At 45.6% G+C, this 24,329-nt stretch overlaps 1 protein-coding gene across 4 annotated transcripts in view; it reads right to left on the bottom strand.

Annotated features, from left to right (window-relative positions):
• Tbc1d1 (TBC1 domain family member 1) overlaps window positions 1-24,329 on the bottom strand; it is a 182,934-nt gene that overhangs the window by 58,478 nt on the left and 100,127 nt on the right. For 2 of the 4 annotated variants that reach the window (XM_057771450.1, XM_057771453.1), the window contains 10 exons: window positions 22,994-23,098; window positions 22,243-22,375; window positions 17,149-17,240; window positions 12,972-13,082; window positions 10,736-10,864; window positions 8,981-9,067; window positions 7,922-8,202; window positions 5,686-5,844; window positions 5,032-5,151; window positions 3,896-4,035 (listed from right to left, as the gene is read on the bottom strand). In XM_057771450.1, coding sequence (XP_057627433.1) covers window positions 3,896-4,035; window positions 5,032-5,151; window positions 5,686-5,844; window positions 7,922-8,202; window positions 8,981-9,067; window positions 10,736-10,864; window positions 12,972-13,082; window positions 17,149-17,240; window positions 22,243-22,375; window positions 22,994-23,098 — 1,357 coding nt within the window. The remainder of the gene's footprint in view (window positions 1-3,895; window positions 4,036-5,031; window positions 5,152-5,685; window positions 5,845-7,921; window positions 8,203-8,980; window positions 9,068-10,735; window positions 10,865-12,971; window positions 13,083-17,148; window positions 17,241-22,242; window positions 22,376-22,993; window positions 23,099-24,329) is intronic. The other 2 variants (XM_057771451.1, XM_057771452.1) reach the window with 1 other exon arrangement.

Raw genomic sequence — 24,329 nt, 5'->3', positions numbered from 1 at the left:
ACACACACACACACACACACACACACACACACACAATCAGATCACTGGCCTGAAAGACATCATCTCAAAACCTGGTCTTCACTCACCACAGAAAAGCAAAGTTCAAGAACAGTAAACAAAAACCACCCTGTCAGGGTAGCATATTCCTACAATCCCAGTATCTGGGAGGTTAAGGCAGCGGCTCCCATATCTAAGTCCTAAAGAACAAAACCCATCTCAAAATAAAGTAATTAAAAAAAAAATTCACATCTGTTAACTGGACACAATCAGCTTCTTCATTGTTTTGCCCTTGTAACAAAATCCTTTAGAAAGAGAGAAACTTGACATCACAACTCCATGTTCAAGGAAGTTGAAAGTGGACAGGAAATATATCTCAACAACTCATAAACAAAACATGCTGGGGAAAGGAAGCAAGTTCTTTTGGTGGGATAGGAGCCTAGAGCCATCAAGACAAGGGAGAAACACTGCCACCAAGTGGTGGCAGCGACTCCAGTCACCCTTGAGGTTGCCTGGTCTCAATGCAGCAGCAATCAGAATCATCAGAAACTTCCAAAACAAATCCCAGCATGATTTGGGAACTTAAAATCTTCCAGTACTAGGTTGGGTACCTATAATCTTCCAGGAAGACTAGGGATCTGGCTCAGCTGGTAGAGTCCATGCCTTGCATGCATGCAGCCCTTAGTCCAACCCCCAGCACTACATTAGAATAAAACAAGAACAAAAACGACAAGGTTCCACCCACTACCACCACCAAAAAACAGGCATGTGGCACACCAGTGGACTCCCAGCACTCAGAAGTGGAGGGAGGATCTAGAGTGCTATACAGTTTAAGGACAGTCTTTGCTCCTGGGGACCCAGTTTCAACAACTGAGTCCCCCGATGGCTGTGGTACTCATGAAAGGCAAGAATGCCTAACCAAGAGGTAGTGATTGTGTAGATGTGAATATGGTGCTCACGTTATTCCTCTCCTGTCACTCATTAAAATCTCCCCAAGGTACACAAACTCCTGAAAACAAATCTGACACAAAACGCGTCCTAACTTTTCCAAAGGAACACAGAAGTCACACTAAAGATCACTTACATGCTTTAGTTGGCACCAACTGCTTACATCTCAGTTCATGTGTTATCTAACCTAGAGTTCTTCACGCTGGAAGTGGGGCAGGCTGACCCAGATGTATTCACAAGACAAAAACCCTTTCAACTTTGGCTTCCCTGGACTATATACTCACACAATGGGTTTCAAGTCAATAAATCATTCTTATTTGTGCCAGAATGAGTTTCCTTCCCTTTTTCAAGACATGTCAAAGTCTGAAGGCATCCATTGTTGGTGAAATGCGCTCTGTGCTATGAAATGCTCAGAAGAAAAGAACTAGACCAAGACGAAAGCTGCGCCCTGGCACAGACAGAACAAAAAGATTCTCTCCCGTTCCAAGTGCAGCACTGCCTAAAAATTATTCCTTAATGGCAAAGGGTTCTCTTTTGTATGGTATGCTGAAGAAAGAAACTGGAGCACATGAGCCACCGCGGATCTAGGGAAAAGCCAATTTCCAGCATCCTGTGCAGGCCTGACAATTAGGTGAGAGCCCTTGGCAAAGAAAACAAAAGCTCTGTAGACACTGGGTCCTTGAGCAATCCACGGGGTGGACAAGGCTACCTGTGCAGGGGCGAGGGCAGGCGGCTGCTTTCCCAGGCCCAGCAGCAGCACTCTATACACACACACTCACACACACACACACACACACACACACACACACACACACACGACTTCTAGTAAAAGGCTCAGGAGGGCAGCACTTGCCCAGCAGGCACGAGGCCCCATGTTCAATTCCTGACACCACAAAGAAAACAAGAAAGTCACTATTGGAGGTTCTGGGACCTTGGGAACTCCTGAGTCCCAAACAGAAGCCCAAAACAGTCTCACAAAGAGACTAGCTAGCCCGGATCATACACATTGTGGCAGCTTACTCTAAATCCTTACTGCTTAAAATATGGTGTTCACATCAGCATCAGTGGGACAACCTTCCAGAAATGGAGGCACTCGGGATGTAGCTAGAACCACACGTCACAATCCATCTTTCAACACGACTGTCCAAGGACCCCAATCTCATTAAAGCTGGTCAGATACTGTTCTGATCCACGACTGGACAAAGCCACTTAATGTACAGGTGTGTACATAATTTTGCCCAGGGACAAGAGCATCACCAGTCTCTTGTCTATGGTAGGGCCATCAGCGAGGCTCTGAAAACGAGAGGCTAATTCGAAGGTCGGGCATCTCTCCTCTAATCAGATGAGCCAGTGTGTGCCTGCCTTCAGCCATGCCTTGGGATGCATTCCTGAACACACCCAAGTTACTAGAGTGTTGCCCTGATTTACTGGCACTCTCGTGATACCACCCTGGCTGGAGTGAATACTTTACCAAGTATGGTCCTTTCACACGCTCAAGCGCTGCAAATCCTCCACCCAGAGAACCCACAGCACAAGAGGGGGCACCACGATATGGGAGCATCGTGACACCCTGGACTCTATATTTAAGCCACCAAGCAGCTTTCAGCATCTCATTTCATGACCTACGTTTGTTTCGTTGTGAAAACACCTCTCTTGCCACGGGTAAAACCTGATGGTTTCCTATTTATTGTGCGGCTCTGCTTCCATGTGGTGAGTGCTGCACATTTGACCTAGCATCTAAGACATAGGGACCAGCCCCTTTGCAGGCACAAAGGTAGAGCTAGCCCTCTCTACCTTTGTCAGTCCCACAAAACTCCAAGTAGTCACTGCTGAACTCGGGTGAGGCAGAGGACACACGGGGGTATAGCTCGATGGTAGAATACCTGCCTGGCTTGTGCAAGGGCCTGGGTTCTATCCAGCATGGGTGGGTGACAGACATATTTGAAGATGTTTCCCTAGTCGTATTAGACAGTGAGACTGTAAGTACAGTTCAACTTCCTTTCTTCAGCTAGGTCTCTATTATAAAATTCCGTATGTGAGACTTAGTTCCATGGCTTGGACACAGGGACTGTCATGCTGGGCTAGTACGGTTAGAGATGGTGTTTGTCCAGGCTAACCTCTTCATCACTACTTCTCTGTTCACTTCGTATTTCCCCTTCTATTTATGTATTTTGTCCACAGTCATTAATAGCCTTTTCTTCGGCCTCCAGGACCTACCTCATGCCTTCGGGTTTTGGCTCAGACATAAAAATGGGAATTTCTACTTTACAGATCACACCCCTGCTCTCACAAGTAGGACCATTATGAGCACAAGCACCATGCTTTTAAATGACTACCAGTTTGTGCTGGGAGCCTGTTCCTAAGCAATGAAAGGTGTGAGTACGGACATCCCTAGCTTGCTGTTCTACTTAAGGCAGTAGTAAGGTACCCTCTGGTCAGCTCAGGATTACATCGCTGGAGTCTAAATGCAGACGGGACAGTCATGCAAGCAGCTGAGTCTGTGCAAGGGGCCACCAGGCTTGTTTGCTACCAGAATGATTTTCTTTCTAATACAAGTTTAGACAGCTGCCAGGAGTGGTAGCACCTGCCTTGAATCCCAGCTCTTAGGTGGATCTGAGTTCAAGGCTAGCCTGCTCTACACAGAGTTACAGGCCAGTCAGTGTCACATAGTGAGACCCTGTCTCAACACCTCCCCACCCACAGACACATGCATAGGTGTGGCAAAAGTCAGGATCCTAGGTTACTGGGGAGGATTTCAGACAGCTCAAAGTTCTCTCTGGGGAGGACTGGAGTCTGAATAAGGCCTCCAGGACCTACCTCATGCCTACATGATGTTACGGTGCTACTGGTCCTACATGACTTCTGTGTCCTTCCCTAATTTCATCTGAGACTACCTCTCAGGGCATCTGAGGCCCTCTGTGACTCTGGAACTCCTCAGGGATGGCCTTACCTTCATATCTGCTTGGGGAATCACACGTCTTCTGTGGAGTGGCCACTCGAAGGAATATCTGCTGTCTCCATGAATGGCGCCGGGTCTTCACAGGGGTCCCATCTGTGTCACCCAGGTGGTTTGTTTTGGATTCAATGTCCCTAAAATGGCGACATGACTGACTCATGAGTGGTCAGGAAGCTTAGGGCTTATTATCAGCTAACTTTATCTTTCCATAAGTAGATAACTTGAGAACCACAGAAGCTAAATCAAAGTCAGAGTGGGTCAGTATTCTTAAAGGACACTGTGCAGAAAGAACAAGATCGCACCCCCGTACCACTGATCTCGTAAGAGACATTCTAAGGAGTATGTGCCACAGATAGTAGCTTCCAATTTGTGCCTTTTTGGGTGCTACTTCAAAAGAGAAAAAAAAATCCCAGCTGGGCACTATCACCAGTACCCCAATCCATCTTAGTTAACAGGTAGGTTTATTTTTCTCAGCACCAGCCAAAATCTCCATGATTGTCACAAATCACACCCCTCCACATACAAGCACACATGCACCCCCATGCGTGCATGCACAAACACACAAGCTCACTCTCCCATGTGTGTACACCAAAACAGAAAATCAGATGTAGTCTAATTAGAACCATCAAAGAATTGAGGATAAAAATCACTGGTGATGCTGCCTACTTAAAAACCTTTAGCTTTAAAACTATAAACAAAGTATAACTGTTGATATATAAACATCATCTCACTAATTTTCTTTCCATTCACAAAACAATCTGGGCAGGCCCTTGCAATTTACACTCAGTCTGCACCCCAGTGAAGCCGTCACCACCCCTGGCAGATGGGCTGGCTGGCTTCTGGAGGACAGGCACAGGCTACTGCCCTCCAACAGCCCTGCAGAAGGCGGAAGGACTCCTTATTCTTTGGAGGACAACAACGTCAACAAACCAATCCTATGCAAAGCTGGAGAGCAAGCTGCCTTCTTGCTTTAAAAATGAGGCTTCTGAGGGGCAACAGCGTAGGAAAGGCGACGCACCAGACTTAGCTCACATGCTCCGAATGGCCGAAGGTCAGTGAACTACCCACATTTATCACACAGAAACTCAGCACTCAGAACGCCAGAGCTGATGGTTTAAATCGAGCCCTACCTGTTTGTGTTCATAAAGTCACAGGTGTGATTTTCATCTACAGGAGCCAGAAATTTTAGAAAATTTGGCACAGAGGAGGAGGAGTGGAGTTTTTTCCGCAGGGCATTACGGTAGGAGACGCTAAGAGTTTGGTTAAAAAAAGAGTTTAGGATGAAGAAATACAAACACACAAAGTAAAAACTCTAAGCCTAAAAAGGAAACCTTTTCACTGTAATGCTAAGTAAATCAGGTAAGACAATTAAAATACTCTGTGAATGAAAGTGACTTTCGTTTTCATGAATTAGGAAAAAAAAGTCAGCCTATCCTCCAAATGACAAGACATGGTACAGATTCCAGTTGCATACAAACACAGCTGTTAGCCTGTGCACATGCATGTGTGCGTTCCCATTGGCCAAGTGAGGTGCGAGTTAAGGGTGAAGACAGTTCACCATTGACACTTTTCGCAATAGCTTAAAAAAAAAAAGCCAAGAATAAAATTACGTATTCAAGTGACAGCTGAAAATAGTGAAATCAAATAAAACCAAAAAGCCCTGCCCCCCAAAAGCAGTGACTAGGGCTTCCAGAAAGGACAGCCCCCATGCGGCCGGCCGGCTGGGCTGAGTCAGTGTGAACTCCAGGGCAGACAGACAACACTGGCCATGCGAGTGTGCTCACCTTTTGGGCACAGCGTTCCCACTTTGTTCTCCACCAGAATTGTGTTTTAGGGACTTAAAAAAGTTTGGTGAGGAGGCGGAGGGGTTAAGACGAGGCGGAGGAGGAGCAGAAGGCTGCCTTGAGCTGCACTTCGCCTCACCCCCAGGAAGATGGTCCACACTAAACAGCAATCACAGAAAGTAGGGTTAGAGAGGACGGGGCAAACTACAAAGGGGAGGACGACAGAAGGGGATCCACAGGAACTGGCGGTAGGGTTCCCTTCACTCCCCCCGCTCTCACAGACCAACACTGTGTATGCTTCCCATAACACTTTCTACTCTCTTCCATTGCTGGGAACCGACAGAAAAAATTCTAGAAGTAAAGCAAAAGAAAATAACCCAAAATTTAGAACCCACATTTCCCTTTAGGACATCTTGTCCTGAATTTCAAAGTCCTGTCTCCTATCGACTGAGGAGGAAAGTTCACAAGAGGGAAAGCAAAGTCGCTATGCAAAAGGCAGGCATTTCCCCATCCCTTTCACGGCTGGGCCATGCCGGGCCACGACAAAGCTCTGGGGAAGGAGCAGTGGCAGCACTGGTCCTCCCAGCTGCGGACTGGCAGAGAATGGGGGCTTTGCAGGTGGGAAAGATGCTGCTCCCAGTGTGCTGGAAATCAGGGCACCTGCTGGGCTACGGCTGAGCCACACGTCTCAGAACCCTCAGACTTGTCAAACATCTCCTGGGGGATGTCCCCCTCCTGCCCTCAGTCACCCAGCTCAACTCCAAAGAACCCATGATTCCCAGTGAGTGGCTCAGGAGAGCGAAGCTGACAGCTCTGTATGTGACACGTCACATTTCCCTCAACCTACAGCAAACACCAACCACGGCACTGACTCAAACACCTGGCGTGAATCACATGGGCACAAATGTCCCCAAATTCTATTGTTGCCAGCCGAAGAGAGGCAGTCAGCATTCACGGGTATAGCCCCAATTTTAAACTTATCTTAAAGGGTACTTTGGGGCCTTGTTACAGACTCTGGTGCTTGGGGTTAGTCACTAACAGACCCAGCAAAGTACGGGGCAAGCGTCTGCCACCACATTAACTATGTTTTTCTATGGCTGGAAAAATTCAACTGTTTATTTGAGCCTATCCTTAAAAGCAGGGCTGGCTAGTTTTATGTCAAGTTGACACAAGCTGGAGTCATCAGAGAGCAAGGAGCCTAAATTGAGAAAACGCCTTCATAAGACTGGGCTGTAGGCAAGCACTAAGGCATTTTAGTTAGTGACTGATGGGAGAGGGCCCAGTCCATTGTGGGTGGTGTCATCACTGGGCAGGGGATTCTGGGTTCTATAAGAAAGCAGGCTGAGCCATGAGGAGCAAGCCAGTAAGCCGCACCCCTCCATGGCTTCTGCATTAGCTCCTGTCTCGAGGTTCCTACTGTGTGAATTCCTGCCCAACTTTCCTTCAATGATGGACTATGATGCGGAAGTATAAGTCAAATAAACCCTTTCCACCCCAACCTGCCTTTGGTCGTCATGTTTCATCACAGCAATAACAACCCTAAGGCAAGGAGTGCATCCTGAATGACCAGACTTCAAAAGGCATCAACTCTGATTCTGTCGTACAGTCATTCGACAGATCACACCTAGGTCACACTAGATCACGACAGCCAGGGCCAGAGTCCAGGCTTCTGGGCATCATCATGGGCACCCATAGCCCATCCCTCCCACTCTGCCTGTGGACACTGTGTTCCTATCCCACCACAGCCCAGATCTAGGTATCCAAATGGGGAAATTCCTCCACTCACACCGTGTGCCGCTTTTCCCAAGGCAGCAGACAAGTCCTAAAGTTAGCATCTCAGCGTTAAGGACTAATGATGCATGTAAGGACCATTTCTGCTCATGTTTATCTGCTGGCTAGCAATGCTTGCCTACCCTCTACACTTCCTGAGGAGCTGGGAGGAACATGACACTACTTCAAGCTTGTTTTTGTCTTGTTTTGTTTTGTTGAGACTACGTGTAGCCCTGGCTGTCTAGGAATTCGCTCTGTAGACCAGACTGGCATCAAACTCATAAGAGATACACCTGCCTCTGCCTCCCAAGTGCTGACGTTAATGGCGTGTGCCACCACTGCCCAGCAACACTACTTCCAGTTTTATCTTTTGATGTTAAGGGTCAAATCTGACCTGGGTTGCTCTTCGGCACAAAAAAGCGCACTCAGGATACACAATAAACGTGACCCTTTAAGCAAATCTTACTTGCGTTCATGAGGCGTCTCTGTGCTCACGGAGTGATACCTCATGAGCTTTCTCTGAGAGACCCCTGGAGAATTCTGAGCAGGTTCTGGAGGCGCCGGGCTCTCTACAGGGAAATGACTCAGGGTGTTGGCTCTCCTTCTGAATGACTGTTGAGGTGACAGCAGAGCAGACTCTTCTGCAATGTGGCCTTCTGAGTCACTGGATAGGTCATCTGAGGAGCCAAGGAGCTTGAAGGAGCTCTCAGAGACGGGCAAGGCCTCCTTGTCACCCATGGACAGCTCCTGACAACAGACAACAGATGAGACATACCACTGGGAAATTGAAAGCAATTCTCTGGTGAGGAGCTGGAGTTCAGACCCCTCATTCTTGCACCAGAGCATGCTGACAATGACGGGGCAGTAAAGGGAGTGGGGCTGTCTCCTGAACACCAATCCTCTCTAGTTTACCTCTTGGTAGTCACAGGGTTAAACAAACCAGGTTCAGGCATGTGTAAATGCCTCCAGAACAAGACAGGAAAGCAAGGAGACACACCAGGTGGGTCACCACAGAGGACTGTGAGCCAACTTGTTATACCTGTGCTCGGTGGCAGACCACAGGGGCAGGGTTTGGCTGCTTGCTTAACCATAATGACCGTGTGTACTCACAGTCAAGGGTCAGCGACAGGACAGGCTCAGGGATTTATGACTCAATTCCCTAAGTTCATAACCCACCCTCCCACCTTTGAAACTCTCTCAAATTTATTTATTTTCATTATTGCAAAAATCTACTTTGGATAAGAAACTCATTTGTTGTTATAAATTAGATCTCATTTGACTAAAGTTACGATCTTGATTCTTTGTTTATGGGAATAGTTATTTGCCTTTTTATTTAAAACTTTTATGTTATGATAAAAAAAAATCACATGAGCCCTCCACTTGTGCAGAGAGGCCTGGAAACATTAAACGTTTTACGACTGGAGGGATGTGGGTTTTTTTGTCCTTTCTACAGAGCTGTGTAGATAAGAGGATGGGCAGGCTGCTGGCTGGATCTTGGGGTACCACTCAAGGAGAATACACTTACTTTGCTGGTGTTACTCAGAGTACTAGAAGTGGAGCTGTCCAGATCCACACTGGCAGAGTGGTCCTGCAGGCCTCTGGCTTTATTACCCTACATAAAGAAAAGGCACTTGAGATAAAACCCCAAAGCATCAGCTGGGGTAGCCTGGCCTCGTTAAGTAAGCTCAGAAAACTGAACTCCCTCACAAACACCGCAGAGCTTACTCATGTGTTAAGACCATCATGTTTCTGCTATCATTTAAAGGATCATACCAACCTAGATGATCTATAAAGGCCCGAGAATAAGTCATTTGCTGCGGATCACCAACAGGAAGAAGGAATAATTCCTCTATGATGCTCCCCAAAGTACTCCATAAAAAGCTCTTTCCTGAGTCACAGGTGGTCATAACCGGCCACCTGCATGTCTCAATCAACCTGCATCCCTGAGGGAACTCTCAGAGGCAAGCCCTTCCAGCCTTGGTTTTGTAACTGTACTGTTTTAAATTATCTTAAGGAGCATTGTGAAATTCTCAGTTATACCATTGGACAAAGTCATCTTTGACTGACTAATGTTTCAGAGGGAATATGCCCTACCATTCTGAAGAACTATAATGAAATAGTGCAAGCTCTAAAAAGGTCAAGTTTTGATTTGTTAGACATAACATAAGGATGTTCACACGCGTGGGATAGGCGAATGCTTTCCTAAGGAACTCCCAGGTGATGCTCACTGTGTCTGGACCTTCCTAAGGAACTCCCAGGCGAGGCTCGGTGTACTTGGACCTTCCTAAGGAACTCCCAAGTGATGCTTGATGCATCTGGACCTTCCTAAAAAAACTCCCAGGTGATGCTCAGTGCACCTGGACCTTCCTAAGGAACTCCCAGGCAATGCTCAGTGTATCTGAACCTTCCTAAGAATTCCCATGTGATGTTCAGTGTACTTGGATCTTCCTAAGGAACTCCCAGGCAATGCTCGGTGCATCTGGACCTTCCTAAGGAACTCCCAGGAAATGCTCAGTGTATCTGGACCTTCCTGAGGAACTCCCAGGCAATGCTCAGTGTATCTGAACCTTTCTAAGAACTCCTGGATGATGTTCAGTGTACTTGGATCTTCCTAAGGAACTCCCAGGAGATGTTCAGTGCATCCTAGAGAGCTCTTGTGGGCAACGTTTTCTACAAAGGTCTTGATAACAAGTATTTCATAAGCATCTCACCAGTTCTAAGTCACGTGGCCTTTCTGACAAGTATTCAATTCTCTACAAAAGTAATCTTAGATAACAGGTAAATGAATGAAAGGCACTGTGTAAATAAAGTTAACTTTATTTATAAAACAAGAGACTGGTAGGATTTGGGCCATGGGTCAATTTATTTCATGAAATCTGCCTACAGGGAGTTCCAAGCATTTAACAAAAGGAGCTGATGGGACAGTTTCCAAAGCTGTCCCCAGGGACACCAGGGAAGATGTGATCTCCATCTTGGCATACATAACCTATGTTCTTTATAGGGACAGTCTATAAAAATAACAACGCTCTTGGGAGCAGAGAATCCCATGGGAGAGACCATGAAAGAGTGTAACTTCCCAGCACTTGGGAGCTTGAGACACAAGATTGGGAGTGTGAAGTCAGGCTATGCTACGCAGTGTGACACCATCTCAATAAACACACAGATAAAGAAAATGTAGATAGTTATTGCTCTAAGTCTGATGAGACAACAAAATCGGGCTGAATCCTAGGCTCTGTTTAAGAATTATTTAATTGAAGTAAGAAGAAAGGATGTCACCTACCCGGGACAGAATGCTCTCCAAGGACTCTGTTAGGGACCGCTTTGCTCTGTTCTTCAGCATATCTAGCCTGAACCGGGTAGCGCTGGGTGGCAGTTCACTCCCAATATTCTCGGCTGCCACCTGTGGTGTCTAGAAAGAGAAACAAAGAAAAGTCAAGTCAATTAAAGCTCCAACCCTTCTGTGTACACACGAACCACCTCTGGGTCCCATTGCTTTGAGAGCCTGAGGTCTCGTATGCTCCTTAGTGACATGCTTGCAAGTCCAGTACACAATTTGCTCTCTGAAGTGAAATGAGAAAAATAAATGTGCTCTGAACCTCATCAGCTGGCTCGTTCAGGCTAGGCAACCGCATCAGAAACCTGCTGTTTCCTAACTGTAGCCTTGTGCAAATTTCCCATTTTCTCGGAGCCTGGCACACTGGGAGCAACAATCACCTTCGCACGTCTCTGACATAAATAAGGATGATGCTGCCAACGCTGGTCCTGACTGCGAGGCTCAGGCTCTTTCACATCGGCTCTTGTGTTTGGGAAATGAAAAAAAAATAGATATATTTTCTCCAAGGAACTGACTGTGCTATGCCCAAATCACCCTGAATCCATAAAATTAATTTGTACTTAGGTCAAAACTTCCATCCACTGTAAGTGCTTCATTCTGTTTTTTCTAACAGTTATAAGCCATTTCAAAATTATCAATTTCTTGTCAGACTGACTCAAAGAAAAAAAAAGGCAGAAAACATTTTGTGGCACAAGGTGTTGCATGGGTGGTGGGAGTGGGATGGGGGGTGAGCGTGTATGTGAAATAAATCAGCTACAGTGAACTAGAAACATCACTGGAAAGCCTGACTAGGTGGAGCCATGCCACTGGTAAAGAGACAGGAGGGCTCAGGACCCCGAGATGGCCACAGGGACAGGCTAGGAAAGGAGGGCTGGCAGGGGACTGAGGCCACTGCCCCAGGCCTCAGCTGGCCAATGAGAAAGCACGTTCAGAGACCATGAGAGCTCTAAGAGCTCAGGAAAAGAAGGTGACTGCCAAAGCCAACTGGCAAGAAGACACCAACTGAAGGGAGTTGCTAAGCCTGTACCCAATTAAAACAGCACCAAATTCAGGTCACCAGACAGCAATGGAGCCCGTGGGGAACAGCACATGCAGAGCATGCTACTAGAACTCTGCACTCACGTGCCCTCTGCGTGGGAATTTGTGTCTGGGACAGGCTTAAACACACAAGAAAATGTACTTCTACAAAACTAAGGAACTTGATGGCCTTTCACTGATTTTTTCCCCTCTAGATTTTTCTGGACCAGTGACTTCTGTTGTTAGGAGGCCTCTAGTTAGTTCCCGGCAGCTTAGCCCCGAAATAATCACACAGAAACTGTATTAATTAAATCACTACTTGGCCCACTAGCTCTAACTTCTTATTGGCTAACTCTTACATCTTAAATTATCCCATTTCTAGTAATCTGTGTATCGCCATGTGTCTGTGGTTTATTGGCTAAAGTTCCTGTCTGGCTCCGGCAGAGCTACATGGCTTCTCCCTCACTCCACCCTTCTTTCACCTTACTATAGGTCCAAAGCAGTTTCTTTATTAATTAATCGACCATATTCACAGCATACAAAGGGGAACCCCACATCAAACTTCAGCAAATATAAGATGCTCAGGATCAGAGCTACTAATAATGAGCTAACAAGATGTGTGCTGGATCCCATACTTCTCAAATGTCTTGAAGGCAGAGTCTGTGGAGATGGGAAGTCGCAGTTTCAGCATGGTACCCCCACAAGAACTAAACAAGTGTGTGAGCAGGAAGAGACATGGGAGAGACAGCACTCCACCATCCAAGGGGAAAATGGAAGTTCTGACTGAATGCGTGGAGTTAGGCCTCCCAACCCTCATCGGGCAGGCCAAGGAAGCCTGCTCACATTGACACAGCACTGGCACAAGGAAAACCTTGCAGACCCTAAGTGTACTCCCAAGGGGGGCTGGACAGTTCATTGCGACTTTTCAAAGAGCAAAGGTGACTAAGACCAGCTTCCCAAATCATGCGACCTGTGACTATAATCTGCCATGGTGCAGACAGAAACATTTGTCATCTTTAACACAACTAACATTCCCTCATTTTCTCTATGTGTGCAGCAATAAAGATAAAGCTTAGGTAGGAAAAAAGGTTCTGCCTACCCCCCAAATCCCAATCCCGTGTACAGAGTCACCCTAGAAAAGTGCAGGGCGTCACCACGTGCCTACCTGCTTTGGCTCCCCAGTGTGCTTGTGCTCTTTTTGCTTCTCTTCATACAGACATCTCAGAAAAGAAATAATTAATTCATTCTCTCGCTGCTCGTTTCTTGGCCTTAATTTCTTTAAAAAAAATACAGAAGCATAAACATTCTATTTATTTTTAATCGTCAACAAAACTGCTAACACATCCCCTTCAAAAGGGCTAACAGCATCAAGCTAGTAACTCCATGCTTTTCTCGATGCTCTCACTAGGGGGCACGAGTGACATTAAGAGTGGAGGTCATTTTTTAAAAAGGACAACAGAGACCCTGGGCCAGATTGAGGAGCTGATCTTTGATGTTCTTTTGCCCAAGATAATTTTTTAATATCAGACAGTGGCGGTCAAAACAGTTAATACTTAAACAGCTTTTAGAAACAGATAAAGCAAAATTTACGTAAATGTACAGTGATAATGACTACACATATAATGACTATTTATAAACTCTTAAGGTTAGAGACCTAGAAAGGAACACAGCACGCTGTCACATGGTGAATGTGTTCATCATGAGGCACTCTGTGGCATCCCCGTGAAGCGGGTGCTTCCGTGAAAAGCTACATGCCAAGTTCTCCAGCTGTCCTTTCCCTGCCCTCTCCTCCTCGCTGTCTCTCTACATCCCTCCCCCCTTTTAGTCTTCTTTCTTTACACCCTCCCTAGGACTTTTAATTTGTTAGCACTGGCATGGCACATCATTCTACAAACTAGCACATGCAAACTGTAGTTACTTGCAGAAACCAATTAATTCCTCAAGCTTCCCCTAATAGATCATGGTCTCCTCCAGCTCCCAAATCTCTGCATATAAAATACCAGCCACAATAGTTTTAAAGTCATCTAATTCAATACATTACTTTCTGTGACCATAAAAAACCAACCACCGAAAGTACCCCAGAGAAACAGTATCTGACCCATCGCTTTGCTAATACTGTCGTCAGCTCCACTGCCCAGTCCTCCTCTTTATCTCCAGACATCTAACCAGCCCTTTAACAGTCAAGAGGGTGACAAAGAGACCAACTACACAAGCAGCAGAGTCTCTGGGTTAATGCCACTATTGGCAAACTGCTCCCCCGCTAACGAAGGAACAGTGGTATCATCCTTAGAGTCACAAGCATTAATGACAAAGGAAACCTTGATCCAGACTTCTGATGGGCACTTCCTTAGAAAAAGGTCATTTTAAATGGCAAGTTTTAAAGGTTAACAAGATGGAACTTGTCAACTAGAACCACAGAGTGGAAGTTGCGAGTGATCATGCGCATCCATACCAGAGACTGACAGCTAAAGAGAGAAGGGGATGAACTGTTCGAATTGGCAGAAAATGAAATCGCAAGCAGGCATGGCAGAATAACTGCAGTTGCTGCCCACTGCCCACAGGAGCCATGAGACCCCACTGGATCTCACCAAGCATCCCGAGGCAATCCCTGCAGTGCAGCAGAAATGCATTATCTGCGGTGTCACACCAAGTCCAGAAATGAATACTTCCTCAAAATAACTGAAATACGGAGAGGCTACCCTTCTGCACTCACCGAGATTAGGGGTGTGTCATCACCCTAAAATCTCTCATGCGGCTTCATCCTTCTCTACCGTGGTTAGACCACTACTTCTTTCAAGTTCTATACACATTCATTAATCAGAGTGACAATCACGAAAATGACGATGAATCACAGTGCGGTCAATAATGAACTTGCTTGTTCACAATCAGAGGTGTGAGGAGCTGGGATGCAGTTACCCAGGGCAACAATGAGGTACGGCTGGCAGCAAGGGAAAGGCTCTACACTCAACCTTGATGCTGACTGCACAGGTACATAAACCATCAGTTTGTATGCTCTTCCATAAACATTTTCTATAGCATGATGTTCTATAAAGATCAATTTAAACAATCCAAAGCAGTCAACTTCCTGCCAAAAGTTAAATTGTTTCTTAGCCATGTTTCTCCAAGGGTCTTGCAGAGCACCATAAAAGCGACAGAAAACTCCTGAACTGACGGCAAGTTCAGTGTCAGAATCTGAAAAAGTCTAAGGAGCTTCCAGGAAGTCACTTAAGACATGCTTCACTAGGATACCACACTCGATATTAATTAAAGACTTTGAGCCATTCTTCTTCTTATTATTGTTACTGCAATGCCAGCCTGGAGGTAGCTATTTCTGGTGAAGATGGCCAGAGCAATGTGGGGCACTCAAAAGTGCCTAAGAAGAGAGGGAGATCCTGTGTTGTGACTGCCACAGACAGCCCCTAGGTATGTTTGAAAGCCACGTACTTCAAGTTTGAAAAGAAAAAGGTAGTTCTGTGGTATTGTGGATTCCTTTAGGAACTGAGAGGCTAATATCCCAGTGTTTATCCACCATCGAGGACTCTGAGGGCTCAAAGCCAGCTGCTATCATCTCTAGTACCATTTGCCTACTTATTATTAAGCTTTCTCCTAAAGAAATACTGAGTATCATATACATGTTTTAATAACAAAATAATAAATATCACTTATTACTATAATACTTAATATTACAAAAGGCAATTACACTTAAATAATTGGCCTTTGGGAGGGTTTTTCAGAAATAAATTACCCCCAAGGAATTTATATGACATTTTTATATGACCTGTTGGAACTATATGAATTTTCAAATACATTAGTAGGGACTGCCGCCCATCACATGACTGAGCCTATAAAATATCTTAGGAAAACCATGCAGGTCTTGCAGGAAGACCATCAATGCACCATCAGAGAAGATCCAATGTGTCTCTCTCAAAAGGAACTCCATGGTGGAGCACAATGGATGAGCTGGGCTTTCCAAGCCAGTGAACAGCATGGCTGTTCCTCTTCTTCAGAGCAACCGAACACCTGGAGCTCTGCACTCTGCAATACCGGCTGGACACTTATGTGTTTGCAGTGAACCTTTGCCATCAGCTTTTATCAAGTGTCTCTGTTCATGGAGGGGAGGGATCATACCCATTAGACTTCTTACTACCGCAGAAGGGGGCTCTGGGAATGGCCCATACTGAGTCATCAACACACTGTTTAGGGAAAGCTACACGGTGCCATCTATATGAAAGTGAAAACCTGCATTGGGGAGGGGAAGTACATCTTCCATGCTTACCAGGACGACGCTCCCTAAGTGACCTGGTACCACACCCTAAGCGGGTTGGCACTGATGGCCTTGGCTTCAGTTGCAATGCATTAAGAATGAGATGGCAAAGTTGTGAGTCTCAACAAAAAACAGAGGCAAATAAAAATTGTGAAAACAGCCTTCAAGGTCATTTGTAAAATTAAAACAACAACAAAGCAAAAAAAACCCTCCCCTATTCTTTCTTTCTAAAAATGCATGCAAGGGAATTAGAGAACTTCACTGAGACACCAGGAATAAATGCAGCCTTTTTCCTGTCCTCCCCCATGAGGTGGTGGGACCAACACACAGCTACCTGCTTCTTTGGTTTAATCACCCCCTAACTGTAGAACTTGTCAAGTCACACACACACAAATGCACATACATACACATACACACACACACACACACACACACACACACACACACACACACGACATTACTTCTCTGTCGCAGTAGACTTGTCTCCTTTGAAAGGGGCCAGAAAATCACAAAAATGGCTTTCAGCTCTGGCAGGCATGAAAGCTGTGTTGAGGTCATTAGAGATTCATGGCAAAAAAGCCATGGGCTGGCTGACACACCCGGCCAGCATGGTTTGCCAGAGGCAGCAGCTCCAAGCACGATGAGAGGGGACCTCTGGGTTTGATGTGCACAGTGTATGAGTGTACCTCTGTGTGTGCTGAGTTCTGAGTTCTGAGTTTTAATTTACTGTATAGCTCTAAACATATAACACGACACACATATTTTCAAAAACGACAAAAAACCGATGTTGGAGGAACAATTGGGCTTAAACCCATATATAAACGTCTTGTGACTCCCACAGTGGGAGATGAAATTCCGCGTGGGAAGAGGCTGAGAGTTCGCAAGGAGCAAAGGAGAGCCCGTGGACCCACACCCGGGCCTCCGTCTCCTGGGCGGGGGTCTTCCCACTATATAACACTGCAGCACTGGCTCGTGTCCCTGTGGGGGTGACAGTGACGACTCCTCACACTCAGGACACAGGACGCTCCACAAGCAGGCTCTGGTGTGCTTTCCCGACAGACACGATAGTGCACTCTACCTGAACTTCCTCAAAAATAGTTGCCTGCTCCTGATTGGTCAGTGTGGTCAGGTGCTTCTGGAGTTCTAACTTGGTTTTAGATGAATTCATTCCTGTGGGGAAGAGAGAAAAGGACAAAGGGGAAATTCAGAGTGGAGCTATTGCCTTAACATACTCTCCTGCTTCAGGACACGGCCACTAGGCAGCAATGGCGTCACTGCGAAGTGCAGGACACCAAACATGAAACTGCTCCTTCTACTGAATTCTCAAAACAACTCCATCAGAGTACACTCCATCCCAGTTTCATATTCGGGAAAACCATGGACACACGAGTTTATAAACTGACTTCACTACCCATTTGTACTCTGCCATGGGTGCAGTTAGCGCCAAATTACTTATTTGGTAGTAAAATACCACAGACAATTCAAACATTTCCTTCAAAAATGCCGAGCTCTTCTAACTACATGAGAACATGAAAAGACCTTCCTAATGAAAAGCCAGCGGTACTGAGTTGAACCTGATCCGCACTTCTCCCTTAAATTCTACGTGTGGCCCCTTCACACAGCAACTCCTGGCCGACCATGCTCCTCTCACATGTTCAACAGTCTGAAGACCAGCTCGTTAACAGTGCAAAGGATTCTGGGAGCACTTACAAACGACTACCCAGAAGCCCAGCCCCCATTAGAATCTAACATTACAACATCCCATTTCACTGCTGTGGGAATCCAGTTCAGGGCCTAGTTTGAGTTCTCTTGATGTCAGGTATACATGTCACAGGAGATGTGAAGATTGAGAATGAAAGAATTTGCTAACCCGACTGCCACAGAATAAAGATCAGTTGCTGGTTTCTTCTACTAGTTCAATAATTCAAGTCTCCCCATGCTGAAGGGAAGCCCTGTTCAGGGGTCAGACTAAGCCTGAAGTATCCACGTGAGTAATCTATGGGCCACCAAGAATATAAGGCCAATTATGAGTCCTTTATTCAAGTTGGTAACTGAGAGCAGACTTCTGCCACCAAAATCTCTTGTCCTGAATTGAGGCACGGTAGGTTTTATAAAGCCAAAAACTACAATTACATCATACAGGAGGTAGGCTGTGGGATAGGGTGGGGTGGAGTGGGGGGTTGTTCCAATTCAATTGATTAAAATAATCACTGAACCTCCCAAGCTGCAGGTGCGGCTGCATGGGAACGGTCTGCTCAGCAGGATGTGGTTAGAGGCCTGGGGAACAGATAAGCAACTGAAGACTGACTAGTAGTACTCTGGTGGTTCAATAGCAGGAGCAGTGGTCAAGGCACCGCCATGATTGAGGGCTAGAGAAAACCGGCCAGAGCAGGGAGTCTGCTGTGACTTGGGAAATAAACCTCTGCTTTCCAGTTGAGTTTACTGCAATCCACAGGAGTCTGGGAACTCATGAGAGGTCAGAAGGCCAGTCAGCAGTCAGCCTGCCCAAAGCCGGTGAATGTCCCTCCCTCCTCCTTTAGCTGGAGGTCAGCCCAGCCCCACTTACTGGCAGCTTCTAGGCACAGGGGGCTGACCCTATGCAAAATACAGCAGGCACCTCAGCTTCTAGAATGTCATTCTTCCTTACTTTGTCTTCAGCCAAGATGGACTCCAAAAGGCCACCATAAAACTATTGCCTCTGCACTCACTACGTCATATGTTGAAGCCTCAAAACATCACTGCGGTAGGAACTTCGTTTTTAGTAATCCTGAGGTATCGATAAGAAATGGAGACACTAGCCGGGCTGTGGTGGCGCACGCCTTTAATCCCAGCACTTGGGAGGCAGAGGCAGGCGGATCTCTGTGAGTTCGAGACCAGCCTGGTCTACAAGAGCTAGTTCCAGAACAGGCTCCAAAACCACAGAGAAACTCTGTCTCGAAAAACCAAAAAATAAAAAATAAAAAAAAAGAAAAGAAAAAAGAAATGGAGACACTGAAATCACATACTTTGTTCAAAGTCATTCACAAATAAGAGAAATCAGATCCTATGGCTTCCACTGACTCTCTTGACTGGCAGTGCCCAATGACCCAACACACAAGGGGCTCCAGTGCAGAGGGAAATTTAGAGGTGGGTGGAGGTAGAGAAAAAGCTGTAGGGGGGCAATTCACTGATGTGCCCTGCCACCCGCAGAGTTATGCAGAGCTAGAGGAGCATGCACATGGCTTTCTATAGCAATCAATACTTCAATACTGAAGCACAATGGTTTTTGAATTTATTAATAACCACCCAGTAATCACCAACTAAAAATCCTCCCAAATATGAAAAAAAAAAGTCTCTAATGTAGTCAAGTCTAAACATACTGTATTGTTAGCAAATGGGGGAAACTATAAGCTCTTAAGGAAGTTAGACTAGAACAGTTAGGCTCTGGAAAACCTCAATGAAATCCTAAGTCTCATCCTCTTCTTCTTCATAGGCTGGATGGACAGGCCCACTGACTGGCCCCTAGCTGGACTTCGGATGCCTCAATACAGTAAGGAGATCCTTCTACCTCAACTCAGCATTTTGTTTTTCAGAGAAAGCATGATTAATTTTAGCAATCCTCAAATGTTCCTCTAAATTCTGAAATAAGCAAAATACTATTCAATACTATAGCAGTTGTATGGCTATACAATTCAAGTAAGTAATCCAGGATAGCTCTGCTTCTTGGAGGCTGTGCAAGCATATTAGCATTGGGTATCTAGTGAAATCACACATACAATGTATTTATTCTGTACATTCTGGGGCATAACTTGTCTACATCAACTGCTTAAGGAAACATTTTAACATTTTACAAGTCTTTCAGCTACAGTTCTTTCTAGACTTTGTGGAGTGCTTGGTCAAATCATAACTTCCTAATAGAACACTTCTTTTTTTTTTCTTTTTGGCAATACTAGGGATTGAACCCAGGGTGTTATGCAAGCAAAGCAAGCACTCTTACCACTGAGTCACAGCCTTGGATTTTGGAGTCTTTTAGATTTTAGGATTAGGGGCGCTCAATTGGTAATGACAAGATGGTTGGTGGGTGTTCTTGGTGATGGAACCTGGAACCTCATACATGCTTGGTCAGTGCTCTACCACTGAGCTATGCCCCCACCAGAGACTACCTTTACAGTAATATACAATGGATTTTAATAAATTACTCCATTCCACTTACTAGGACTGCAACCACAAAAATCAATGGACCCCTAATCTGTCCATTAAGTCATCAGTACTTCTACCAAGGTGGCCTCTCCTAATTCACCATCTAGTCCTTTAAAAATGCTTCCCACGCAGTGAGTAAAACACACACTCCCCAGACTTCTCCTGGTACTGTTTCATGTATAATGGATGGTCTCTACAGTTTCCTGCCTTGATTAGGTTTTATTGTGCAAAGAGAATTGAACGATTATTCTTCAAACTACAACAGCGAAATCTCGATCATGATTAAAAGTTTCAGCTGTAATTTTGGACACTCAGGCCCAGTGCAGATTTCCCAAATGGAACTCAGCAGCAGCAAGCTCTGCAGATCACAACCTCCTCTGTCTGTAAGGCCAAAGTCACCACTGGCTTCTTAACAGGCCCTGGGGCATCTCCATAATCATTTGCCTCATCTTGACAGCCCAGGGAAAGAGTCAGTGAGTCTCTCAGTTGGGCTCTTTTGTTAATGCAACATCTCATTCCCAGATACAGTTTATATGCTGTCAGCAAACAGTAACGGCATGGAAACTTGGAAACTAGTTTTTAAAATGCATCAATCACACTCATTTCAAGAGTTTCTGTGATGTTCAAAGTGAACCCTTTCAGATTTTATTATGTCAACTACTAATTTATCTTATTAAAAAATAAACCAGATAAACAATTTGTACCTATTAGGACAGCTCCATCATAAAATTCGCTTCTGCAAGGATGCAGAGAAGTCAGCATTTGTGTATGGTGCAAATATAATCATTATATTACAGTAGAGAAGGGCCTGAAAATTAGAGGGATCCACTGTACTGTCTAGCTTTAATGTCAACTCAACACAGCTATAGTTACCTGAAAAGAGGAACCTCAACTGAGAAAATACCTCCATAAAATCAAGTTATATACAGCCTATAGGGCATTTTCTTAATAGTGATTGATGTAGGAGAGCTCAATCCATTGTGGGTGGTGCCATCCCTGGGCTGGTGGTCCTGGGTTCTATAAGAAAGGAAGCTGGCAGGGCAGTGGTGGCGAACCCCTTTAATCCCAGCACTCGGAAGAACTGTGAGTTCAAGGCCAGCCTAGTCTAAAAGAGCTAGTTCCAGGACAGGCTCCAAAGCTACAGAGAAATGAAAAAAAAAGAGAAAACAAACACCCCACTTTCTGGATTCCTTCAAATGAGCCTGACCAACACCAGCACAGTATCTTCCACCCCTCTGCTGACCCACACCAGATTCTATTGCTGCCCCCAGAGCATTCCTTGCTCGGGATCCTTCCACTCTTGAGAGTGGCTGACGGCACTAACAACCAGGGTGGTGGATCCTGGGCTTTCTTTTGCGAGTTTATCTCTAGACAGCTCTAATCCTCCAACAATGTATTTATAAAATTACACAATAATTCACTTGAGTTCTCATAAACATAATGAAGATAAAATCTTTTAAAAACAACTTAGCACAGTAACTAGCTCCTCTTAATATCAAATAAAAGCCCGCAAATGCTAAGGTTCCATGTAAACTTCTAGAAGCTCTAGTTAATATGGTAACCTCGTGTTTTATTCCCTCCCACTGACTCCTCGGTTGTGGCCTGTTTTCTGCTGCCCTCCATTAACTGCCCTGCGGAGATTACAGGGGCCCTCTACTGGGAAAGCACAGGAGACATTCTTTAGGCCTCACTTTACAATCTCAGTGATGGCCAATCCACATGACCTCCCAGTCTCACTCGGCTCAACAAATGTTTGAAAACATTTACTCCCTAACTTCTTTACTACTCCAAGAGTAACGGGTGCTTTCGAAGAGAGATGGCAAGAAGGTCCTTAGCTTCGTATCCATCACACCCAGGAAAACCTCCTGTCACACAGAAGACATCCACTGCCCAGGGTGAGTTCACCTATGACACAGCCCTCTGCCACAATCCCTCTGCCACGGATGCTCCCACCCAAGGCGCTTGTGCCTCAGGCCGACAGCCTCCAACTCACCCTCGATCCTCTCGCAGAGCTTGTGCAGGCCCTGCAAGGGACAGCTCTCGCACAGCTGGGCTGGTGCCTTGGCAGTCTGCTGCACAGCAGCCACGGTGAAGGCCTGCTTCAGAGTCATCATGATCTCATCGACCTGAGCACAAGAACAGAGTGTCCACAGAAGTTCACAGAAGGGACTTTGTACAGTTTTTCACAGACTACCAGAACATAGTGGGAACAGTTGCTAGGGCTGTGGTCTGTAGTCTGAGGAGGACCACGTACAGACTCAGCCCTCTTAACACAGGTGAGGTACAACGTAAAATCTTATTACTAAGTACAGAGCAAGTGCCTCTGGTTCAAAGTTCACCAGGATTCTTCTTTTTTTAAAAAAAAAAAATTTTTTTTCCTTCCCTGTTTCTTTTCAGTACCGGATCCCACGATATGGCTCAAGTGGGTTACGAACTTACCTGCCCTAGAGTTCTATAGCTTGTACTCTCCCTACCTCAGGCCTAAATGCTGGGGTTTACAAAACAGGGCCACCCCACTGTGGGAAATGAAGTTTCTAAATGCTGCATTAGGGTAGAGAGTGAAAGCAAGCATGTCTTTCAAAAATATTGAAACCTACAATGAAAATTGAAATGAATTTCAGATGCATAGCAGAACGGGATTGGTCATGGGTGAATAACGAAACCAAATATTGCCATGTCAGCAAGGCTCTGCGTGGGGCTGAAATTCCTCGTGAGGCTTGCAGCAGGCAGCGTCGTCCTCTTACCAGGGCTTCATTTGTGCACTGGAACACGTAACAGACAAAGTGAAAGCCGCCGCCACCTGAGCACTCCCGGCAGATAAACCCAAAGTGGTCCACGTGCCTAATGCCCTGTGCAAGAAGGAAGAAGGGGGACATGTAAGTGGTACAGAGGAGAAGTACTGCTGGCGGGAATACAGCTTCAAGGGGACACTGTCCCCTTCAAAGAGCACTATGAGATAACTGCTCACATATTTTTACATAGAAATTAGCATCCTACTAAAATGTTACTTGTATCATCTCACAATGAGAGCCAAGGTTTGCAGGCAGAGATACAGGGAGAAAGGAGGCGGAGCTGAGGAGAGGCCAGCAGTCACCAGAGGAGTAAGATGCCAGAGCATTACCGGTGAGCCATGGGGCACGTGGTGATATAGGGATTATTAGGAATGGGTTAATTTGTATGTAGAGCTAGCCAGTAAGAAGCTTGAGCCACCAAACAATTATAATTAATATTAAGCCTCCAAATGATTACTTCATAAGCGGCTGTGGGGACCTGCGGACTGGAGAGAAATGGGTCCAGCGGGACCAGACACGACAGAGAACAGACTTCCAGCTACAGAGAACAGCTGACAGAAAAGCTAAAACTTTGGGGTGTGTGGGGAGAGCACTAAGGAATAAAAGGTACTTTAAAAATCAACAGCACAGGGGCTGGAGAGATGGCTCAGAGGTTAAGAGCACTGGCTGCTCTTCCAGAGGTCCTGAGTTCAATTCCCAGCAACCATATGGTGGCTCACAACCATCTGTAGTTTGATCTGGTTCCCTCTTCTGGCCTGCAGACAGAACACTGTATAAATAATAAATAAATTAAAAACAAAAAAACAAAAAAAATCAACAGCACACCGCATTAAGAAACATCTCACACACCAACACACATGATCAAGTATGTACACACAACTCATATATATATAAAGGTTAAAAAGAGATTCAAAGGCTGGGCGGTGGTGGTGTATGCCTTTAATCCCAGCACTTAGGAGGCAGAGGCAGGCAGACCTCTGTAAGTTCGAGGCCAGCCTGGTCTACAAGAGCTAGTTCCAGGACAGGAACCAAAAAGCTACAGAGAAACCCTGTCTCAAAAATCCAAAAAAAGAAGAGAGAGATTCAAAGTACGGTTGTACTAAAATCACAAGCAAATCACTAAGCAGGATGAAGAATGAGCAAAACATTACTTATATGCCAAGACAAGCAGCTGTGAAGTCTCTGAGACTAAGGCCAGGGCTCTGCCGGTGTCCCACAAGCTCTTTCTCATAAACAAGCCTTAACACATAAGCTCGATCTGAAAGCCACAGGGACAGAAGCTGACAGA

Source organism: Chionomys nivalis, chromosome 6 (genome assembly GCF_950005125.1).
Source record: "Chionomys nivalis chromosome 6, mChiNiv1.1, whole genome shotgun sequence".
In the NCBI taxonomy this organism is placed as follows: domain Eukaryota; kingdom Metazoa; phylum Chordata; class Mammalia; order Rodentia; family Cricetidae; genus Chionomys; species Chionomys nivalis.
The sequence above is the reverse complement of the archived record's forward strand: the minus strand, read 5'-3'. Positions and strand labels throughout refer to the sequence as shown.